We start from the raw sequence: 23,934 nt of genomic DNA, 5'->3' as shown, positions 1-23,934 counted from the left end.
TTGTGAGTATGTTTGTACCGATGGATCTCGCTAACCACTGAACTGATTAGGTTCTCCTTTACAGAGAGTAGCTTCTCATAGGTCCTGGAAAGGTTTATAACTATAAAGGAGTACAACCACTCTCCCCAAAAAAAACGCTCAAAATAAATCAACCCCCTTTATTTTTAATTTTACGTTTTTAAACTAAAATTAAAAATGGGGGGGGGGGGGAAGTCGACCCCCCCTCCAAAAGTTAAAGCCCCCATAAAATTTTTTTTTTCTTACAAACGTAAAAAATATCAGGGATCTAAAGGGATAAAACAATGGCCGATAAATTGATGTAAATTCCCAATAATGACACACAAAATTAACCCTTCTGTAGATTACAATTAGTGGATGAAATGTTTGAACACTCAACTTAAAAAATTAACCAATTAAAATCAACTTAAAGTCCCTAAATTTGTTTAGTAAACGAATAAGACAATGTTATTATAAAACTTTGGGGACTAGTGTAATAAACAGCCAATTGTCCCCCCCCCCCCCCCCTCCTTGATAAAGTTGTAATTATTCTATTAACAATGTTAACAGACATAAGAGGGGAGTACAGACATCAGATAGACTTCAAGAACTTCTAGATGGACAATTATTTAATGGGTAAGTATTCATCTATATTTATCTGGGTATAGTCCCTTTCGTAACATCGCACCTTAAGGGGCGATTCTTCCTATTTTTCACAGTAGCTTTTCTCTTATTTCTAGCCCCTGCGGTGGGCTCTAATCCCGCGGGCCCAATCACCTAACCCAATATAACCTAACCTAACCTAAAGTAACCTTTAAAAAGCCATTTAAAAAAATGACGAATGTTACGAAAGGGACTATTCCCCTTTATCTCTCTCTCCTTTATTTCTCTCTTTCTTGATTTCTCTCGTTTTACCTATATATCTATCCATCTATCTATCTATCCACCCGTCCATCTTCCTTTTTATTTAAACTCCCCTACCCATTCATCCATCTATCGATCAATCCATTTACTTATCTATCGTGCCATCTTACGATTGATCTATCTATCCATCCATCTACCTGTCTTTCTCCTTTTCTCTTTCTATTCTCTCACTTTCAGTCTCTCTCCTCTCTTTTTTCTCCATCTCTCTCCCTATCTCTCTATCTATCTTTCTTTATCTGTCTATTTATCTCTCTATTGAAATATCTATCTATCCATCTATTTATTGATCTATCCTTCTATCAATCAATTTATTTATCTAATCATCTTTCTTTATCTATATTTTCTATCTCGCTACGACGCTATCTATACATACAGGGTGCGTCACATAAATCGGGACATTTTTTAAACGGCCATGGCGCGAAAACTACTTGACCAATCAGGACGTTTGACCCCACTATAGAAAGCTTAGGTAATGACCTTTTAGCACAAAAAAATCTTTGGACGAAGATGGACGTGTACACCGAGCTGGACGCGTATATATTCAACAAGGCAGATTCCAAATGCGCCGGTGGTTAAGTGCGCAAAATCACAAAACGTAGGGTCCGACAGGGAAGGAGTTGGAATCTTGACCCCAAATTTTGTGGGTGCCTTAGGCTCATTGAGACACACATTTTACCGTGTTTAAATCCATTTTAGCTCAATCCTAGCCGAAACGAGGTCGATTTTTGAGCCTTAAGAAATCACAAACAGTAGGGCCAGACAGGGAAGGAGTTGGAATCTTGACCCAAAATTGTGTGTGTGTCTTAAGCTCATCGAGACACGCATTTTGAGTACTTAAAGTCCACTGTAGCTAAATCCTAGCCCAAATGAGAGCAAAAACATGGATTTTGTCAATTTGGCGGTTACTCATGATCCTAAGGAAATGTGGCCTCCCAGTAGCCCGATCTTAATTCAATGGACTTTTGGGCCTAGGGCTACTTTGAAGCATGCACCAATAGACGTGCCCATACCACAAAGACCTCCCTCCTTGCCACTATCAAGGAGAACTACGCCAGCTTGAACAGGTACATTTTAACCTGGACCTGCCGGCGGTTGAGGTGGCGGGTAGAGACGGTGATTGAGGCTGGCGGCGATTTTATTGAATAATCTACTAGTCATATACCTATTTTGCTTCCCAGTTTTTAAGATTCAATAAAATCTTTAAAATTGGCGATTTTATGTTCATTTCTTTAAAAATTACAAAATGTCCCGATTTATGTGACGCACCCTGTATTTTCTATCTATCGATCTATCCATAAATCTAGCCATCTATCTATCTTTTTATTTCTTTCTAGCCATCTATCTATCTATCTATCCATCCATCCATCCATCCATCCATCCATCCATCCATCTATTTATATATCTAACCATCTATCTAACTAACAATCTATCTCATATCTATTTATCTATCTATAAATCTATCCATCAATCTTTATATCCATCCATCTATCTATCTATCTAGCCATCTTACGATTTATCTACCTATCTATCCATCCATCTATCTATCTATCTATCACTCCTAGATTACGAAGGGACCAACCAGAAAAGCTAGGACGTGTGATGGCAGTTCAGGGGGACATCAACCTGACCAGACTTGGCCTGGATGATCACGACTACGGGTAAGCCGCTGGATTAGAACCGGTTCTCAGCCATACTATCCGCATAATGTCCGCGGAAAGCTGACTATAATACTATACTATAAATACATTTTTGAATCTCAGGGATCTAAAGGGATAAGACAATGGCCAATAATTTGATGTACATCCCCAATGATAATACACAAAATTACCTCTTCTGTAGCGTAAAATTGGTGGTTGAAACATTTGAACACTCAACATAACTAATCAAAATTCTATAAAGTTGATAAGCCAACGAATAAAAAACGTTACTATAAAACTTTGGGGACTAGTGTAATAAACAACCCATTGTCCTCTCCCCCTCTATGTGGAGCAGTACATTTGGTCAGGCAAAAAAAAACATTTTTATTGCACAATCCTTTTTAGTGCTCTGCTAGTCTAGAAAATAAATCTTTTACATTTTTAAAAATCTAAACCTGACACAAATACAGCAATACCTCTTTTCAAAAGTATGTAGTCCTGATTCTCTGAAGTTAGGGTTGAGATGCACACATAGATTGGAAGTGAGGCTTAGTCGCAGCTGAAGCGCAGCTGCCGATCCCTGTTATAAATTGTCTATTCACAGGTCAATGCATTCTCACTATTTTTTTATGAATGTCAGCACCATTTTTCCATTTTTAATGTCTCTAGTTTATATTATACTAGCGGCTTCGCCCCTAGCCTCTAAGGGCTGTGCCCCATGAGGTGATCAAAAAAAAAAATTGGCGAAATTCGTAAAAGGACCAAGGAAATCTTTAAAAAAAATGGGGGGAGATTTTTTTTTGGGAGGGGGGTTTGGGGTGTCCCACCCCCCAAGAAAATAGCCTAAAACCACCACAGGACCAGTAGGCATATACCCTGAAGAGTAGAATCCGATCGGTTTATTGGTGACCGAGATCTTAAGGGACGGACAGACGGACAGACATCATATTATATTTAGTTTGGTCCAAACTTTATTCCGCCGATTCATCAACATAAAATTTTCTCATATTTCATAAAATGGGTATAGTCTCTTTCGTGACAACGCCTCTTAAGGGGCGTTTCGTCATAATTTAACAGTAGCTTTTGAAAGAGGCTAGAGATGGGTGAAAATACGATGAAACGCCCCCTAAGAGGCGATGTCACGAAAGGGACTATACCCCATACAAATTTTCCCGTATTCACAAAATTTTCCACCATTCATAAAATTTTCCCACAATTCAATAAATTTTCTCACGATTCATATTTTTTCCCCACGGTTCATAAAAAATTCTATGTTTTTAGATTGTTGACGTCAACAGTGAATATAATATTTCATAGCGCTGCCACAGTCAGATTTGATGAGGATCTTAGTAAGGTATACAAATTAGTTGTTAAAAAAGTTTGAACACTCAACTTAATAAACTAACCAATCAAAAGTCCCTAAAGTCCGTCAAAGTTGACGAGGATCTAAGCAAGGTATTATTTAGAGATCTAAAGGGATAAGACAATGGCCGATAATTTGATGTACCTCCCTAATAATGATACACAAAATTACCCCTAGTGTAGATTAAAATTAGTTGTCGGAGCACTTAACTTAATAAATCAACCAATTAAAAGTCACTGAGTCCCCAAAGTTGTTAATCCAACCATACAGAAAACTTTATTATTAGACTTTGGGGCTTAGTGTAATAAACAGCCCAATGTCCCCTCCCTCCTTAATTATTCAGGGATCTCAGGGGATAAGACAATGTCTAGCGTTAACAGGCGCAAGCTATGGACAACACGTACGGACATTACTCAGTTTCTTATAATTTTTCATTTTGATATCCGCGGAAAGCTGTCTATAATACGATGCGATAAATAACTATTACCAATGTTTAGTTTAGGAATAGATGTAGTATATCTAGATGTTCACACTTAAAAAAATAAGTACCAGCAGCAATTTACCCAAGAAATGGTTTGTCTTAAGAAATGCGACTATTTATAGCTGACTCATAATGCGAACGAAAGAAAGAAAAAATATATTCTTTTTACACAATTCATCCAATAACATGCCCGAATTGGTCTTCATCTGTAATCCTCTTGGCTGATTTAAAGAGTGTGTCTCTAGATTAACTCTATTGAATAAAGGGATAGACAGGAATCTAAAGGGATAAGACAATAGCCGATAAATTAATGTACATCACCAATGATGATACATAACATTATCCGTTCTGTAGACTACATTTAGTGGATGAACCGTTTCGACACCCAACTAAATGAACCAACTAATAGAAATTTAATAATAGTCCCCAAAGTTGTTACAGCAACGAATAAGGAAACGTTATTATTGACTTTTGGGGACTAGTGTAATAAACAGTCCAATGTCCCCTCCCTCCCTGTGGATAGGACAGTGAAAGATAAATTTATTGAGGCAATACCAATGAAAGTATTTCCCTTAAAGTTGTGTGTGTTAGTATATAGTCAAATGCGCTTATTAAGTCAAACTGTTCTTAATTATAGCTATACATATTTCATATATATTAAAAAAATTATTATGTGCAAAAAAATCTTCCAAAATATTTGTAAAAATTCTCTAAATATTTATGATAATTAAGAACATTTTAACTTAATAAGCGCGTTACGCATAACGGTTACACACAACTTTATGAAAAATGCGCGAAAAAAATGACCACCTTTATTTAGGCCATACCAATGAACGTGATAGCGGTGGAGTCCGTCATAAAGCTGGCCAGAGATGTTAAAAATTTAGAGGTAATACCGATCGGATTCTCCTTAACAGGGTAGCTTCTCATAGGTCCCGGGATGGTATATAACTATTTTCGTAGGGGTGGGACACCTTCAACCCCTCCAAAAAAATGAAAAATACCCCCCCCCAAAAAAAAAATTTTTTTTTACTTTTTCTTTTAAAATCTAAAATAAGAAATTAGGTTATCAAATTCGTCTCCCCACCCCCCCCCCCTTTCAAGTACTCCTAGAGGCTTCTTGGGGGCGTAGCCGCTAGTGGAAGATAAATTACCTATTCTTATTGGTTGAAAAGTTTGAAAACTGCTAATTTCAATATTGAAACCAACCAATCATATTTTTATAAAATTAGCAAATAAATAAGATAATGGGTTTATAAAAATCTTGAGTACCAGTGTAATTTACAGTCCAATGTCCACTCCCTCCATGAATAATTTGAACTATGCAATTCTTGTAATGTAGTGAAGCTGCTCTAAAGTCTATCGGTCATTCCGTCCGTCCATATTGCTATGAAGAAAATTTAAATTGAGCGGTTATTTAAAATTAACGGCTGATACTTTTTGTGTAAATTCATTTAAACATTTCATTGATTTTATGATTTTAAAAAACTTCGGTCCGTCCGTCTGGAACGGATAGCTTTTTTCGTTATTTTAGGCATGTTAGATTTGTTCTGTCGATTTCAAAGTTTGCATGGTGATTCATGTAGTAGTTAGGTACGATTTAGAAAGCAACTCCATAATATTTTCTAGAATGTCCGTACGTCCATTTATTTTTATGATTTTACAAGTTTGATTATAATACAAAATTGTGATTTAAAATATAAATGACCAATGATAGGCTAGTATACAATTTACCATTGATCAGTTACAATGTATACTGGCCTATTATTTGTCATTTGTATTGTATGACGTCATTTTTTATTGGACAGTTTAAACTGTTTTTTTTTTAATTGTGTACATTTATGTTTATAGTTTAAAACCTAGCAATATACATATTATTAAAATTTTAGGCTTTAGTTCATGTATCAACAGCCTATGCCAACTGTGACAAATATCATATAGAAGAGAAAATCTACCCGGATCCAGGAAATCCTTTTGGTGTCATACAGATGTCGCAGGTTTGATAACTTTAAATTTCAGTTTCCCCTACCACTTCCCATCCCCTTAATTTCTACCTTCCTTTCTATTCCCCTTCCCTCCCCTTATTTTTCCACTACCTCCATTCGCTTTTCATGTCTCCCCCTTCCTCCCCTTCTTCTTCACCTTTCCCCATCCCATCCCCTCTCCTCTTCCCTTTCCCCTTCAGATAACCTATTCCTGAGAAGCAGTATGAAAAAAGCCATGTATATAAATACCAATGAAGGTGTGGGTGGGTAACACAGCCCTCACCACAACTATTCACATTTCCTTTTTTTTTTTGGGGGGGGGGGAGTTATATAGATGAATTATTGAACGCTTATTCCAGTCGTCTTTAGGATCTTAGTAAACACAAAGAGAGATAGACAACCTTCCTGTTACTTTTTAAATTTTAAAAAGAAAAAAGTAAAAAAGATATTTCTTTTTTTTGGAGAGAGAGGGTTATAAATTTCTAGGGCTAATTTCTCTCGTGGAAGGGTGATGATACCCTCTTCAAAATAGTTATAAACCTTCCCAGGGCCTATGATTGGCTACATTGTAGTTTCTACGTGTAAATAGGTCCTTTAACAGTATCCTGTATTTAAGCAGTTTTGCAACAAATTTACTTACAATTTTGTTTATTCAGATTTATGCATTAATAGTCTTCTTATTCAGTTCTGACATTAAACAAGTGTTCATGTTCGTTTGTCCTTCCGTTTCAGAGCTTTTCTTTTATGCATGTTTTCATGCTTGTTTTAGGCTATGAATCCTACAGATTTAGATGATAAGGAGTTTACAAAGAAGCTGATAGGTGCCAGACCGAATGCTTACACTTTTACAAAGGTCAGTCAACCTCTTTCCCGTATAGCTTTGAAACCGATTATAATCCGGTGGATTAGAACCGGTTCTCAGCAATACGGAAAATTATGTCTAGCATCGTATTATATCCAGTTTTCTACGAATATACAAATGTACAATAAACCAGTTTTTTAGCCATGTGCCTTTGGCATCTCGGGGCTAAAACAACTGGTTTTAATCTTAAAATTGTACATTTTATATCCGCGGAAATCTGTTTATAATACAATGCAAGCGAAGCAGCTTATAGTGCTTATAATGCTGAAACTTGTACTAAGGTAAAATCATTTAATATAAAATTTATGCATATTTTTACAGAGAATATGAACATATAATATTTTTTCCTTACTACTACTGGTTGTTTCTTTGGGGCACTTTGTATATATCTATCTATCTATCTAACTTTTTATCTATTTATCCATCTATTTATTTATTTAACTATACATCTACTGTTTATCTTTTAATCCATTTATTTATTTACCTATTCATTTATTTATTTACCTATCCATCTATCTATTTATATATCTATCTACCTATTATCTATTTATCTATTCATCTATCTATCCATCTTTCTATTTATCTATCAATCTATCTAACTATTATCTATTCATCTATCTATTTGTCTATCCATCTATCTATTTGTCTATCAATTTATTTATCTATTCATCTATCTATCTACCTATCCATATTGATTTAACCAAATGTCTATCAATATATCTATTTATCTATCTGAAATGTCACAGAAAAGAAGTCATACAAAAAAATTTAAATTTTAAGGCCCTAGCAGAGAATTTATTGGAGAGTGAAGGTGTGGGGCTACCCATAGCTATTGTGAGGCCTAGTATTGTCAGTGCTGCTTGGAGAGAACCTATTCCAGGTAAGCATAGTTTTCACTTCTCCTCCCCATCCCTTCCGTTATCCCTTCTCTCTCCTTCCCTTCCCTTGTCTTGAGTGAAGGGGTGGGGCTACCCATAGCTATTGTGAGGCCTAGTATTGTCAGTGCTGCATGGAGAGAACCTATTCCAGGTAAGCTTAGTTTTCCCTTCTCCTCCCCATCCCTTCCGTTATCCCTTCTCTCTCCTTCCCTTCCCTTGTCTTGAGTGAAGGGGTGGGGCTACCCATAGCTATTGTGAGGCCTTGTATTGTCAGTGCTGCATGGAGAGAACCTATTCCAGGTAAGCTTAGTTTTCCCTTCTCCTCCCCATCCCTTCCGTTATCCCTTCTCCTCCCCATCCCTTCCGTTATCCCTTCTCTTCCCCTCCCCTTCCCATCCCTTGTCTTGAGTGAAGGGGTGGGGCTACCCATAGCTATTTTGAGGCCTAGTATTGTCAGTGCTGCATGGAGAGAACCTATTCCAGGTAAGCATAGTTTTCCCTTCTCCTCCGTTATCCATTCTCTTCCCCTCCCCTTCCCATCCCTTGTCTTGAGTGAAGGGGTGGGGCTACCCATGGCTATTGTGAGGCCTAGTATTGTCAGTGCTGCATGGAGAGAACCTATTCCAGGTAAGCATAGTTTTCCCTTCTCCTCCGTTATCCATTCTCTTCCCCTCCCCTTCCCATCCCTTGTCTTGAGTGAAGGGGTGGGGCTACCCATGGCTATTGTGAGGCCTAGTATTGTCAGTGCTGCATGAAGAGAACCTATTCCAGTTGAGCAATAGCTTTCCCATCACCTACCCATCCCCTCCAATATATTTTCCTTTTCCTTCCCTTAACCTCTGCTTTTGTTTTCTTCCCCTTCCCTTCCCTTGTCCTAAGAGTGAACCTATTCCTGGTAAGCAAAGTTTTCCCTTCTCCTCCCCATTCCCTGTGTTATCCCTTTTCTTCCACTCCCTTTCCCATCTCTTGTCTTGATTGAAGGGTTGGGGCTACCCATAGCTATTGTGAGGCCTAGTATTGTCAGTGCAGCTTGGAGAGAACCTATTCCAGGTGAGCATAGCTTTCCCTTCTCCTCCCCATCCCCTCCGTTATCCCTTTTCTTCCCCTCCCCTCCCCTTCCCATCCCTTGTCTTTAGTGAAGGGGTGGGGCTACCCATAGCTATTGTGAGGCCTAGTATTGTCAGTGCAGCTTGGAGAGAACCTATTCCTGGTAAGCATAGCTTTCATTCCCCATCCCCTCTGTTATCCCTTCTCTTCTCCTTCCCTTCCCATCCCTTGTCTTGAGTGAGGGTGTGGGGCTACCCATAGCTATTGTGAGGCCTAGTATTGTCAGGGCTGCTTGGAGAGAACCTATTCCTGGTAAGCATAGCTTTCATTCCCCATCCCCTCTGTTATCCCTTCTCTTCTCCTTCCCTTCCCATCCCTTGTCTTGAGTGAGGGTGTGGGGCTACCCATAGCTATTGTGAGGCCTAGTATTGTCAGTGCAGCTTGGAGAGAACCTATTCCAGGTGAGCATAGCTTTCTCTTCTTCTTCCCATCTCCTCTGTTATCCCTTTTCTTCCCCTCCCCTTCCCATCCCTTGTCTTGAGTGAAGGGGTGGGGCTACCCATAGCTATTGTGAGGCCTAGTATTGTCAGTGCAGCTTGGAGAGAACCTATTCCTGGTAAGCACAGCTTTCTCTTCTCCTCCCCATCCCTTCCGTTATCCCTTCTCTTCACCTTCTCTTTCCCTCTCCTTTTACTCCATTTCGTTTTCTTTCCCTTCCCCTTCCCTGCACTCGTCCTAAGAGAGAACCTATTCCAGGTAAGCATTGAGGCCTCTAGCACATTTCCCTTCCCTTCTCCTCCCCATCCCCTCCGTTAACCCTTCTCTTGCCCTACCCCTTAACTTCCCTTTCGTTTTCTTCCTCTTCCCCTTCCCTTCTCTCGTCCTAAGAGAGAACCTTTTCCTGGTAATCAAGTAGGCTTATATTCCTTCTCCCTATCCCCTCCGTTATCCCTTCTCTTCCCCTTCTCTTGCCCTCCCCTTTTATTTTCTTTCCTTTCCCTTCCCTATTCCTGGTAAGTATGGCGGCTTCTAGCATATATTCCCATTCCATCTCCCCATCCCCTCCGTTATCCCTCCTCTTCCCCTTCTCTAATCCTCCCCAAACCCTCTATTATCCATTTTCTTCTCCAGGGTTATATCCGCACTATTAGTGTCCAAACTTTTCAACAAATAATTAAAATCTTCGCAACGGGTAATATCATTGGTAATGTATGTATATCAATTGTTTGTCCATTGTCTTATCCCTTAAGATCCATCAACGTGTTATAGATTATTGAAATTTAAAAATATTAAGGATTATTTTTGTTTAGGTTGGGTTGACAACCTAAATGGTCCCACAGGGCTCATTGGAGGAGCCCTTAAAGGCATAATACGCTCAATATTGTGCAGGTAACATCAATCAATCAATCAAATATTCAGGACTATTATATACATGAAAAGAGCAGCAATAAGAAGCCTATAATAAACAAATAAGGATACAAATGGCAGAACGAGTGTAAAGTTATATGTAGAGTATCGTCACTTTAACGTATAACACACTAGGTTTAAATTATTTACAGTTTATTAAACAAAGTAATATAAAACTTAAAAGATAGATTACAAGGCATATATTGGCTGCTCCAGGTAAAACTACGGCGGATTAGACACCTTCCCCTGTATTTGGGGGGGGGGGGGATTTGTTAGGCTAGCTTTTTTCGGACAGGTATTTTGGGTATTACGCTAGATATCCAAACTATACTTTTTGTTGGACACCCTGTAAAAGACAAAGACCAAATTCCCACTTCTCCCCTCATCTCCCTCATTTTTATGACGTCATACGGATCATTTTTGACAAAATTTGTCCCTATCTTTGTCCCTGTAAAACTAAAATTTTGGCCAAAATAGCATTATGTGCGATTTTTACAAGAATAAACGATCGTATTAGATATTATATTATCAAACTATTTAGGAGAGACATGGTAGCGGATATGGTACCAGTTGATATCCCTATCAATCTAATGTGTGCCGTGGCTTGGAGGTAATCATTCATACATTAGTTTATAAAAGCGATCCGTCCGTCCATACGTCCATGACGGACAGCTTTTTTCTTTAATTTAGGCATGTTAGAATTGTCCTATCGATTTCAAACTTTGTTTGGTGACGTCCGGACGTCCATTTTAAACATGTTGATTTTTTTTACTTTTAACAACAAATTTTTTATGTGATCTTATCATCCGATTGATCTGATTTTTGGTATTTTTTTTTTTATAATTATTCTCGACCTAGAGTTCATTTTTTCTGGATTTCCATCCATAATTTTTGGTCTTCGCTCCTTATGGATGTTGTCATCCTTGTTTTTATGTTTAAACCAAAATGGTCATGTTTGAGCCACTTTTGTATAGCAACTAGGGATAGCTTTAAAAACCCGCGCCGGTGGACCTCAAAGTGTAGCGCATCCGCTCGTCGTCGAGGGGGGAGGGGTGATAGGTTTGAATCTCGGCCCAACACCGCGTCATAACTAAAGACTTTAAAAGGGTTAGTAATTTTTGTCATAAATACACTTGTCATAAATAAATTTGTCATAAATTACATTTGTCAAAAAATACTGAGCCGTTAAAAATGGTTCCTATTGCTGCTATGTAAGATGCGCGACATAAAGAGACAAAGTATGGGGAGTGCCTTGGCCCATAAACATACGCAACTCATTACCATGCACACTGCACAGTTATGACTTCATAGACAAAGGTTATGAAATCAAAGGATTGGTTGTCTATCTATCTATCTCTATATCTATATATCTATCTCTATAGTTATCTATCTACCTGTTACTAAATATCTCTCTCTATATTTATGTATCTATGTGTCTAACTATCTTTGTATCTAATTCTATGTGCCTAACTATCTATCTGTATATCTGCCTAATTCTTTATCGATTTATCTATCTATCAATCTAATGAACTTTTCAGGGTTGCCACACAGAAAGAGGAGAAAATGCGAATTTACAATTGTACTTCGGGTACTCTGAATCCATTCAGGTAAGTCTCTGAGACCGCATAATTAGGGTAGGTCCGTAGGTCCGTCCGTACGTCCATGACGGATAGCTCGTTTCGTTAACTTAGGCATATTTCAAACTTTGCATGATGATTCCTACAGGAGTTAGTTAGTAGTTAGAAAGCGAAGCAACTCTATAATCGTTACCAGAATGTCCGTACGTCCATTTTAAACATTTTTTTAATAAACTTTTAACATCAAATTTTTATGTGATAAAATTAACTGATTGGTCTGATTTTTGGAATACTGATTCCTAGGACAACAAAGTACAATATTATAAGCGAAGCATCTCTATAATCAAGTCCTAAAAATGTAAATGTGTCCTTAAACAGTATCCCGTATTTAAGCAGATTTACTTACAATTTTGTTTCGTTCGACTTTTATACATTTATAATCTTATGTTCAGTTCTGACACTCTACAAGTGTTAATGTTCGTTTGTCCTACTGTTTCAGAGCTTCGCTTTTATGGATGTTGCCATCCTTGTTGTTTTATAATCCTCTTTGTACAAAAAATTTCCACATGGCGTTTTGCATTGGATCCTGCCTCTAGCAAGATAAAGAGGATAAATTAGCCAGGGAGGGAGAGGACATTGGGCTGTTTATTACACTAGTCCCCAAAGTTATGAAATAACGTTATCTTATTTGTTGCTTTAACAACTTTGGGGACCTTTAATGAATTTTGATTTATTTGTTCATTAAGTTGAGTGTTCAAACGTTTCAACCATTAATAATTAACTACAGTAGGGGTAATTTTGTGCATTTTCATCATTTATTGGAGATGTACATCAAATTATCCACCATTTTCTTAGATCTTTAGATCCCAGTAAATTAACCCCCTTCTCCCCACAACCATGTTAATGATTTTTCTTTTAAATTAAATTAAATAAATTTTTAAATTAGTTCTAAAAGTTAAGAGATTTGTTTATTTTTCTAAGTTCATCTTTTTTTATTTATTTTAATGCTTTGCTTTATTTAGATGGGGAGAGTTTGAAGATTGGGGGCGAGAGTGTATGAGTATGTATCCATCTAAAGAGGTTAGTAGACCCGCCCCACCCCTCAAAAAATAGTTTAAAACCATTCCCAGGATCTATGAGAAGCTGTACTGTAAAGGAGAATCTTATTGGTCCAGTGGTTGGCGAGATCAGTTGGTACAACTACAGAAAGACACACATCTTGTATAAGGACAAAAGGTCTCTGGGAGCACTTGAGGTTGGTGGGGGGTGATTTCAGACAGATAGACATACTGTTACTTTTTAAAATTAGAATACTTAGGGGCACTGACATATAATAGATATTACCTAAAATGCACTCCACATTCTTATGTTTAGATCGTTTGTTATATTGGAGGAGCTCTGACACATAATGTTAATCTTGATATATTCTAGATAGGACCTAATATGCTACCTTGTGGCACTCCACTATCTTGATATATTCTAGATAGGACCTAATATGCTATCTTGAGGCACTCCACTATCTTGATATATTCTAGATAGGACCTAATATACTACCTTGTGGCACTCCACTCTCTTGATATATTCTAGATAGGACCTAATATACTACCTTGTGGCACTCCACAATCTTATATTTAGATTGTTTGGTATCCTGGAGGGGCTCTGACACATAATGTTAATCTTCATAGGTTCTATCAGGTATAAATAATGGGGGTCATTTTTTGGCTTATTTTCTGTAAAGTTGTATGTAAAATGGTCTTATTAAGAACAGTTTGACTTAATAAGAGCAATTGACTGAAAGGTTTCGCATATGCAACTTTAGGGAAAATACGCGAAAAAAATGAACCTTTTATTTTCATTTTCATGTGAAGTTACATTATAATTTACATAAACTGTCTAGTCAGTCTGAAATGCTATGATTTGAAGTAGATTTCTCGGCTTCTATTTAAGATATCCATTGCGAAAAAGCAAAAAAGATGTATTTATTACAAAAAAATGTTATATAACCTCTTTTATCCATCCTTAAGTTTTTGTTTTTGACTATTAATTAAAATTGCATCACCTTTCTTGTATTGCGTATGATTGCATACGACAGTAAAATCTTGCATCTTCTCTGCGATAAACAATAATAAAATGCCTTTTATCGAAGTCGTAGGCGCTTTTAAGCAATGTTGGAAGGGTGATGCATATTTCAGATCTCAGTTTTCGCAATTTGAGAAAAGTTCATCTTCAAAACAAATTTGATAATCTTACAAGCAACGCTTTTATCTTTTAGAGAAAATAAGTAAATCAAATCGCAAAAACTGATATATAAAATTTGCGTTACCGTTCAAACATTGCGTATGACTGCGTACGCAACGGCATTTACTACTGCCCATCCGTCACAGCTACCATTCCCTATTTTTGGTCAGTTAAATTTGAGGTGCCGATTGTGTACACAGTTTCCTCGGTGTTTCCTCATCCTATCTCAACATTTTCTACTAGCTAAAAAACTTCAAACTTCAAAAAAAAAATTTAAATTTGAATGTATAAATGATTTATACATTATACATTCAAAATTGTAGTTTTTCAAATTTTGATCTTTTCGGTAGTTTGAAGCTTTTTTTAACTAGTAGTAAATATTAAGATTGGATGAGGATACACCGAACTGTGTACACATTCGGCAACTTAAATTTAACCGACCATATTTTCAGTTCACCCTGGGAACGCTGCCAGCACATCTGATTGATACTGTTGCCAAATTAACCAGGAAAATATTTTTAAAATCACGAAACCTTGTAACAGTAAAAATAGTATTGATTTGTGAAGGACTGACAGACAGACTAACGGTTAGACTGACGGACAGACGGACGGACAGAATGACTCACTGACTGACGGACAGACTGACGGACAGACTGACGGACAGACTGATGGACAGACTGACGGACATACGGATTGACGGACGGACAGACTGACGGAGACATACGGAATGACGGACGGACAGACTGACGGACAGACTGACAGACGGACAGATGTACAGACACACCTTAATGTCAAAGTAGCTGTGCATTATACATTATTAGTGTTATGCTAGAGATATTAAAAACCCTTTAAAATTTTGTAGTTATTATGTTAACTTGGGTATGAGAGTCATTTGATATGTTTTTTAATAATGATAAACCATTTTTATAATGGGAATGCCTTAGTCCCTAAACAGGCGTTAATTAATGCAATGCACAGTTAAGCCTTATAGAATAAGATTGTGTAATCAAATGGTTGGTTGTCTAATAGGTGTTACTGACTATATGTTGAAAATTTAGCATTTATATTAAGGGATAAGACAGTGGTCAATAAATGAATATTCATTACCAATGATATTTAATAAAATTAACTCTTATTTCGATTAAAACTATTGTTTGAAAAATTTGTTCTAGTATGGAATTATCCAATGAAAATTCAATTCAAGTTTTTGAGCTAAGAAAAGATAATGTATTATATCACCTATACTTTACACATTTGTGTATAGTCCCCTTCATGGCAACGCTCCTTAAGGGCCGTTTCTTGGTTTTTTTCACAGTAGCTTTTATCCTATTTCTAGCCCCTGCAGGGCAAATATCCTAACCCTGTGGGTCAATCACCTAACCCAATATAACCTAACCTAACCTAAACTATCAAAAGCCATTTTAAAAATATGACAAATCGACCCTTAAGGGGCGTTGCCACAAAAGGGACTATTCCCACACATTTTTACACGGTGCACTAGTAAGATTATCATTTTCATTGGATATTTTCATTGAAGCTTTTTAATGTTTTTTTCAGTTGGAAGATTTTTTATCTGTTAATTTAATCGATTTTAAATTTTTTTACACAGAAAAAAATATTCCAAATTATTTACAAATTGAAAGATTTTTTATTTTTCGTTCAAAATTTTTTTTTCTATTCTAGAACACTAAAATCTCTTTAAAAAGAATATATTTATAGTGCCTATCAAAATGACCTCAAACTGGCCTACTACTGGTAAACTAAAACGTATATGGGCCAGTCATTTGTAATTGACATAGCATTGGTAATTTGTATTGTATGACGTCAATTTTTATATAGCACCATAAACAGCTTCCTTTAAAATTAAAAAAAAGCATTGAAAACAATATAAAACTAATGATGTTTCACCTACAATAAATAAATTAACTCAGTTATAGAAACGACAGTCAAGAAAAGTCTAGAAACTTTAAAATATTAAATTTTTGCAGAAAAAAGCCGATTATGGTAAAGATTAATTCGAAGCTGACAAAGGCCATGAGTGTAAGTATTCTCTTTTACAATATCACTTCTGAACCAATAATATCCAGTGGATTAGAACCGGTTCTTAGCCATACTGTACATTTTTAAATCTGCTGTTTAGTAAAAATTAAAGTAAAAATTAGGGTTTGGGTATTTTTCTAAGTTCATTTCTCACTTGTGGGTGCATCCCATTACAAGCGGATATTGTTCTGGCATCTCTAGATAATCACTTAAAAGAAAACCTCCCCTCAAAGAGTAATTAACTATATTAACCCCAATTTATTACCTTGAAACCTTTATAGAGAGGCAGAAAATAATTTTAAATCCTCAATTACTGTGCATATGAGGCCCAGGGTATCTGATATCTCACTCTGTTTTGTTATTTGGTCTCGGAATATTTTTATTGTTCCGTTGAAACATTATCCCTGTGTATCCTATCCTATTAGAGGGTTTACGCGGCATGTGCGCATGCATAAAAATAAGCATTATTAGGTTTATCATGCAACCTCTTTGAAAGGGTACGGAGATTAAATTATGATGAAACAAAGCTACCCTAATGAGGTAATTAACTCTATATATCTTTTATATAGGCCTTGTAATTACTGGGCATCTGAGGCCCGGGCCAACTGATATCTCACTGACTTTTTGTTCTTAGGCCTTGGAATATTTTACCCAGAATGAATGGAGGTGGAGCATGGATAATGTTGTACAGCTACAGGATCAGCTGGGAGAAATGGACAGGTCAATTATTTTTGTGAAGATTTCTCTTGTCCGTCTGACATTTAGGTGCGTTCACACAAAGTGCCTGATAACTCTCGGATACATTGGGCTGTTTATTACACAAGTCCCCAAAGTTTAAAAATAACGTTTTCTAATTCTTTGGCTTAACAACTTTGGGAACTTTTGCTGAATTTTGATTGCTTGGTTTATTAAGTTGAATGTTTAAATGATTCAACAAATGATATTAATCAAAAGAAGGGGTAATTTGTGTGGCATCATTGGGAATGTACATCAATTCATTTGCCATTGTCTTATCCCTTTAGATCCCTGGATAACGCCCCACCTTTCTGTTATTATTTTTTAATTAATGATAGGAGGGGGTAGTTTTTAATTTGTTTGTTAAATAAAATTCGCCAGATAAGAACCGGTTCTCATACATACTGAAAATTCTTGTATACCATTGTATTAAAGACAATTTTGATGAATATTAAAATAAAAAAATATAAAATTATATTAATACTTGTTTTGTTAGAGCAGCTGGCTAACAAAACTGGTTTTTTTTATATCATTTCTATTTAATTTCATTTAATATCCGCGAAAACTGTCTATAATATGATGATTTTTTTTCTTTAGGAAAATATTTAATTTTGACATAACCTCTGTGAACTGGAGACAATATGTGGATACTTATGTTCAGGTAACATAGTTCATGATTATGACCTCTTGGTGTCCCTACAGGTTCTAGACCTCTCCTTGCACCAGGAAACATACTCCGCGTATTAATTATGGTGTCCATTTGCCCTATAGACAACCAACCCTTTTATTTGTCTTAGAACTTCAAACTGTTCATGCATGGTAAAGAGCTTTTTTAAAACCAAGGCATTCCACATACTCTTACTATTTATGTCACCTAGCTGACATAGCAACTGTAGGAACCATTTTTAACGTCTTTAGTTTTGACACGGTGTTAAGCCGAGATTTGAACCCATAACCCAAATTATTCGGAATTATTCCTCTATGCTGAATAATATATTTCCACAGTGACTGAAATTTTCAAAAAGTAAGCAGAAATTTCTCACGGTGAATAGAATTTTCCCATGCTATAATATTTTAGGGAGTGCGGAAGTTTGTGTTCAAAAAAGGATGAGTCAAAAATGATTAATCCCCATTAATCAGATCCAATAACTATTGAGAATGTCACGAAACCTCAAAGATTTTGGTGGAGTTTTATAGATTTGTTTTAAATTTTAGGGAGTGAGGAAGTTTGTGTTCAAAGAGGACGAGTCAACAATCCCAGATTCAAAGGAACAAAAATTATCGACAGATTTTTGGGCGTTGTTAAAAATGATCTAATTTTCAAATGAGCTAATCCTACGAAAAGACTAATCCTACAAATGGTCTAATGTTACAGAAGATCTAATCTACAAATTATCTAAACCTACAAAAGATCTAATCTACAAAAGGTCTAATGTTACCTAATGGTACCTAATGATACAGAATTTTTCAATAAAAATTTGAAGATTTTTTCTTTGGAAATTGGAAGGTTTTTTATGCAATAATTTCATTTCATTTAAAAGAATCATTTCTGATTACACTACAAGTGTCACGTAATTGTGTTTTTTTTTCATTTAAAATTAATTATATTATTTATCATATATAACATTAGACATTTTGTAGCATTAAACCTTTTGTAAATTAGACCTTATGTAACATTGATTGGATAGCCATAGTCTCTTAGGGTTTGGACCTAAGTAGTCATGGAGTAGGCTGAGACACTTTTGTATAGACACTTGGACTATCAAGCTCCACGCTCAAGCACATATGACTTGACCCGCTATTTCATGAGAGCTACTCATTATTACCTCACCCTCGCCGAGTATGGCAGGTGTCCCAAATTAAGTCACCGTAATGAATGAGGCTCTCTGCAGAGGAGCTTAAGATAAGGGTAGTACTGATATTATGTACGTGACTATTAAGTATTCAAACTTACTCAATAATCCCCTGGTTGTAAATTAGTCTTTAGAAGCATTAAACATTTTATAAATTAGACTTTTTGTAGCATTAGACCTTATGAAGTATTAGACCTTTTATAAATTAGGCCTTTGTAGCAGCGCCAATTTTTGTGCCAAATGCCTTTTACATTTTTTGTCCTGAACCTAGCAAAATCTTTCAAAATTTAGCTTTTCTGTCCTTCACCTAGCAAAATCTAGCTTTTCTGTTCTTAACCTAGCAAAACCTTGCAAAATCTAGCTTTTCTGTCCTGTACCTAGCAAAATCTTGCAAATCTTGCTTTTCTGTCCTGAACCTAGCAAAATATTGCAAAATCTAGCTTTTCTGTCCTGTACCCAGCAAAATCTAGCTTTTCTGTCCTGTATGTAGCAAAATCTTGCAAAATCTAGCTTTTCTGTCCTGTACCTAGCAAAACTTGCAAAATCTAGCTTTTCTGTCCTGAACCTAGCAAAACTTGCAAAATCTAGCTTTTCTGTCCTGAACCTAGCAAAATCTTGCAAAATCTAGCTTTTCTGTCCTGTACCTAGCAAAACTTGCAAAATCTAGCTTTTCTGTCCTGAACCTAGCAAAATCTTGCAAAATCTAGCTTTTCTGTCCTGAACATAGCAAAAACTTGCAAAATCTAGCTTTTCTGTCCTGAACATAGCAAAATCTTGCAAAATTTAGCTTTTCTGTCCTTCACCTTGCAAAATCTTGCAAAATTTAGCTTTTCTGTCCTGTACCTAGCAAAATCTTGCAAAATCTAGCTTTTCTGTCCTGTATCTTGCAAAATCTAGCTTTCCTGTCCTGAACCTAGCAAAATCTATAATTTTTGTTGTTTTAGTTGAATTTGAAAAGGATGTATTATCTAGACATAACTGTGAAGGTAAGCAGTTTTTTTTTCATTAAATATGTTAACGCACAATACTTAGTACGGAGCAATCTTTGCTGTATGATAAAGCTAGTCTGTCTTTGCAAGTGTCTTTATTTTCTAGTGGTAAACAAAATAACAAATAAACATAATTCAGGTGCGAGGCACGTAGCTTTTATACCTATTTATCTTGTCCCCACTACACTATCCTATATTTTCTCTTATTCATTATTCATTGGCGTATTTAAACCGGTTCTCATCCATACAAAAATTTCTAGCATCGTATTATATGCAGTTTTCTAAAAATATAAAAATATACAATAATAAGAATAAACCAGTTTTTTTGCCCATGCCTTCGGCATCTCGTAGCAAAAAAACTGGTTTTAATCTTATAATTGTACATTTTATATCCGCGTAAAGCTGTTTACAATACGATGCGAGAAATAACTATTATTTTATTTTGTTTTAGGCATTATTCTGGTTTATGTTCTGCTTTCTTATCCTTATTTTTTCTACAAGGTTTGTTGGTTTTTTTTTGTAGCAAAGCTACTCTATAACGCATAATGTCGCTCTAAACGTTTTTTTTTGTGGGAGGTAACGTTATTATCTTGGTTTGCATCTTCCTGGGCATCCAGTATGTAATTTACTTTGACCGTCGGTCTGTCAGTTATCATACAATTACGTGTTTATTTTATCCAATAAATCTATTTTGATTTTAACAAATTCTACTTTTACGTATTCCCATCCATTTTATTGAGCTTCGCTACTTGTGGATGTTGTCATCCATTTTTTGTAGCAAAGCCACTTTATAACTCTAAATGTCGCCCTTAAAGATCTTTTTGGGGGAGATAACATTAATATCTTGGTTTGTATTTAAGGGGGTCATCTCAAAAAACGCCTATCTCAGAAAACGCCTATCTCAAAAAACGCCCATCTCAGAAAACGCCTATCTCAAAAAACGCCTTTTTCATAAAACGCCTACTACATTTTTAAAAATTATCTTGTAGTGAAACATGTATGTCTAAGAAGGTACTGTGAATATTGTACAATATGTACATTATAAATCTTCTTTTTTAAAAATCTATTCCCTGAATATCACTCTTGTACATTCCTTAAGCACTTTTTATTCTTTTAATCATTTTGAGCAATAACATACTACAGGTTTGCTTTTTGAAAATTGATCACAATTGATTAACAAAAACTTTTACTTAGTGAATTCATGTTTTAAGTTTCTTTATTTCATATATCTACTTCAAACAACCCAGTTTACTTTTCAGTTATTAATAAGATAAACAACTATGAGTTTTATTAAAATATACTTCTTATTTATTTTCTTTATTATTTGACCTAATATCTTGAATTACCAGAATACCAGGTTGAAATGTTGTAAATATGACTAAACCTAGTAATTTTGTTAAGAGATATTCATAAAGATGTTGTGGAATTTGGGTTGGGTGAATTTCAAAATAGGGTTGTAATAGGGTTGTGAAATTTGGGTAGGATGTAAGGAATGTATAAATAGTTTGGAAAACCTGGCACCTAGGCTTTATATTTGGACTGAGAGGATAGGTTATTAGAGATTAAATCATTCTCATATCAACTTATAAAACAAAATATGCATCTCTTTTCTTCAAATATGTGAATAACATTAAAAAAAGATGCATATTTTGTTTTATAAGTTGAGTTTTGTACTTTTGAATAAGCTTCAATAATTAAACCCTTTCCTCTAATGAGTTCTCCCTCCAATAATTTTATCACATCCCCCATTTTATTTAAGGTAGATGATGACATTTTTTGTGAAAGTTCCCAGGGATCTAAAGGGAAAAGACAACGGCCGGTAAATTGATTTTAAGATTTAAACTTATTTATTGTTTGTTTCAGGTATAGACCTTCAAATAATCTGATGTAGACGAGTGGCAAGCGTTAAAGCGCAATAAAGGGAACATGCATAAACGAGAGCATGTTTTTGTAAAGTACTTTAAAGATTTTCTTGTAAATGTTCTTAAAGTTTCTGTTAATGTATAGGGAATTAAAATTATTTCTTTCAAAATATTTGATGTTACAAAAAATTGTATTAAATTTTATAAAATCATCAATAATCAACAGTATATAGACCAAAATTAGTTTTTTAAACAACTTGCTTTTCTTAATGCATAGTCCCTTTAATAGTATTTATCAATTTAATTGTTTTGGGGACGAATAAAGTAAGCTTTAAGTAAGTAAAGGGGGAACATTGCACTGTAATTTAAATTGGTACCCAACGTTTTAAAAACATAATCTCCATTTTTTGGGGGGTAACGCACTTTGGGAACTTCTATCAATCTAGTATAAGAATGATCAACCTTTTTTTTAGATTATTTTTATACTTTTATTATGCTCATAAATGTAATAATAGTTATTTCTTTCATCGTATTATAAACGGCTTTCCGCGGATATAGAATATATTATTATAAGATTAAAACCAGTTTTTTTAGCCCCGAGATGCCGAATGCACGGGCTAAAAAACTGGTTTTAATCTTATGATTGTACATTTATATATTCATAGAAAACTGGATATAATACGATGCTAGACATAGTTTTTTCGTATGGATGAGAACCGGTTACTATCCACACGATTCGAATGAATACGAGAAATATATATAAGGTTGTTTTAACTTGGCTACTCTATAATTCATTTTGTCTGTCTATCCGTTGTTTTATGGGGAGAAATGTTATTTTCTCAGCTACTATTTAAGATAAATTGCTGGTTTTTTTTGTAAAGATGTTCCTTACTAAAGAACATCCAGTATATAACTTAAATAAAGTCTACAAAAGCATAATATTTATAAAGGCTTCGCTAGATATGGATGTTGTCATCCTTGTTTTATTATGAAATTAAAGTATGTAATTATTATGTAAATAAAGATTTATATGAAATATATTATATCAAAATTTAAAATTAGTTTTCCTCTTAAAAGCAAAGCTTTTCTATAAATTGGGTTAGTCTTTACATCTGTCCATGACTAGTTAGATATGATTTCGCAGCTTATACCAACAACGAAATTATTTTGAAAAAAGTCACGATATCTATACTATTTTCAGCTATCGTTGGGGAGGGGGGGCCCGGGGGGCAACACATCGTAAAGCTGACGACCTCTAAATCTGCCCCCCAAATATTATTTCAAATTTATTTTGCTTGTCTGTTATACCATATACCTATAATCGTATTAATTGTATGATCCTAGTCATTATTTCCATTATAAGCAGCATGCTGGCAGTTACGCCAGTAGAGGCCTCTAGGGGCATATAAACTATGATCTTTTAGATCAGAGGTGGATTCTTCAAAAATCGCTTAGTGGGGCAAAATTGTTTTCGTGAAAAATCCACCAAAATCACATTAAAAATCTAAAAAAAATAAACAAAATCATAGAAGGGTTATTAACATAAGATTAAATTTAATTTTTGTAGATTTTTTTTATGTGATTTTGGTGGATTTTTTACGTAAACAATTTTGCCCCACTAAGCGATTAGTGGGGCAAATTTTTTTTTAAGAATCCACCTCAGCTGCTTACCAAAAAAAATAGTTATGTTTTTTCGCGGAAGTTGGTTTTATCCTCCCCCAAAATAGCTATGAGAAGCTACTCTGTAAAGGAGAACCATATCGGTTCAGCAGCAGTTAGTGAGATCCTTTGGTACAAACAGACATACATACATCCTGTAACTTTATCATAAGTATAGCAACGACGGAAGGAAAGACAAGATAAAGTGTAGTGGTTAACGCGCTACACTGTGGTTGAAAAATTGCGACAAACGAACATTAACACTTGTAGAGTGTTAGAACGGTGTAATCAGAATTAAAATTCGAAACAAAATTGGTTAATTATATCACATTAAAATTTGATGTTAAAAAAAGTTGAAAATCAACATGTTTAAAATTGACGTACGGACATTCTGGTAACG

The 23,934-nt window shown here is 35.4% G+C and overlaps 2 protein-coding genes across 4 annotated transcripts in view; one reads left to right on the top strand and one right to left on the bottom strand.

Moving 5' to 3' along the window:
- Positions 1 to 23,934, bottom strand: part of LOC145307471 (uncharacterized) — a 200,207-nt gene that overhangs the window by 149,347 nt on the left and 26,926 nt on the right. The gene's annotated exons all lie outside the window — the stretch shown is intronic.
- Positions 548 to 22,933, top strand: LOC145307094 (putative fatty acyl-CoA reductase CG5065). Of its 2 annotated transcripts, XM_080149430.1 has the most exons (21): positions 548 to 633; positions 2,484 to 2,579; positions 3,840 to 3,912; positions 5,223 to 5,291; positions 6,292 to 6,399; positions 7,157 to 7,240; positions 8,030 to 8,060; positions 8,210 to 8,278; positions 10,485 to 10,563; positions 11,123 to 11,191; positions 12,120 to 12,188; positions 13,181 to 13,238; positions 13,794 to 13,853; positions 14,849 to 14,904; positions 16,385 to 16,436; positions 17,071 to 17,156; positions 17,769 to 17,832; positions 18,387 to 18,440; positions 19,969 to 20,010; positions 20,465 to 20,514; positions 21,877 to 22,933. In XM_080149430.1, exons 2-21 carry the CDS (start codon positions 2,521 to 2,523, stop codon positions 21,902 to 21,904), a joined length of 1,260 nt encoding a protein of 419 aa, XP_080005556.1. In that variant the 5' UTR covers positions 548 to 633; positions 2,484 to 2,520; the 3' UTR covers positions 21,905 to 22,933. The 2 variants fall into 2 exon arrangements, with proteins under 2 accessions (XP_080005556.1, XP_080005555.1); XM_080149429.1 differs by lacking the exon at positions 8,210 to 8,278 and having other exon boundaries at positions 8,030 to 8,129.

The sequence above is a fragment of the Acartia tonsa genome, chromosome 15 (genome assembly GCF_053477335.1).
Source record: "Acartia tonsa isolate MP-2025a chromosome 15, ASM5347733v1, whole genome shotgun sequence".
NCBI lineage: Eukaryota > Metazoa > Arthropoda > Copepoda > Calanoida > Acartiidae > Acartia > Acartia tonsa.
This window is presented reverse-complemented; position numbering and strand designations above follow the sequence as displayed.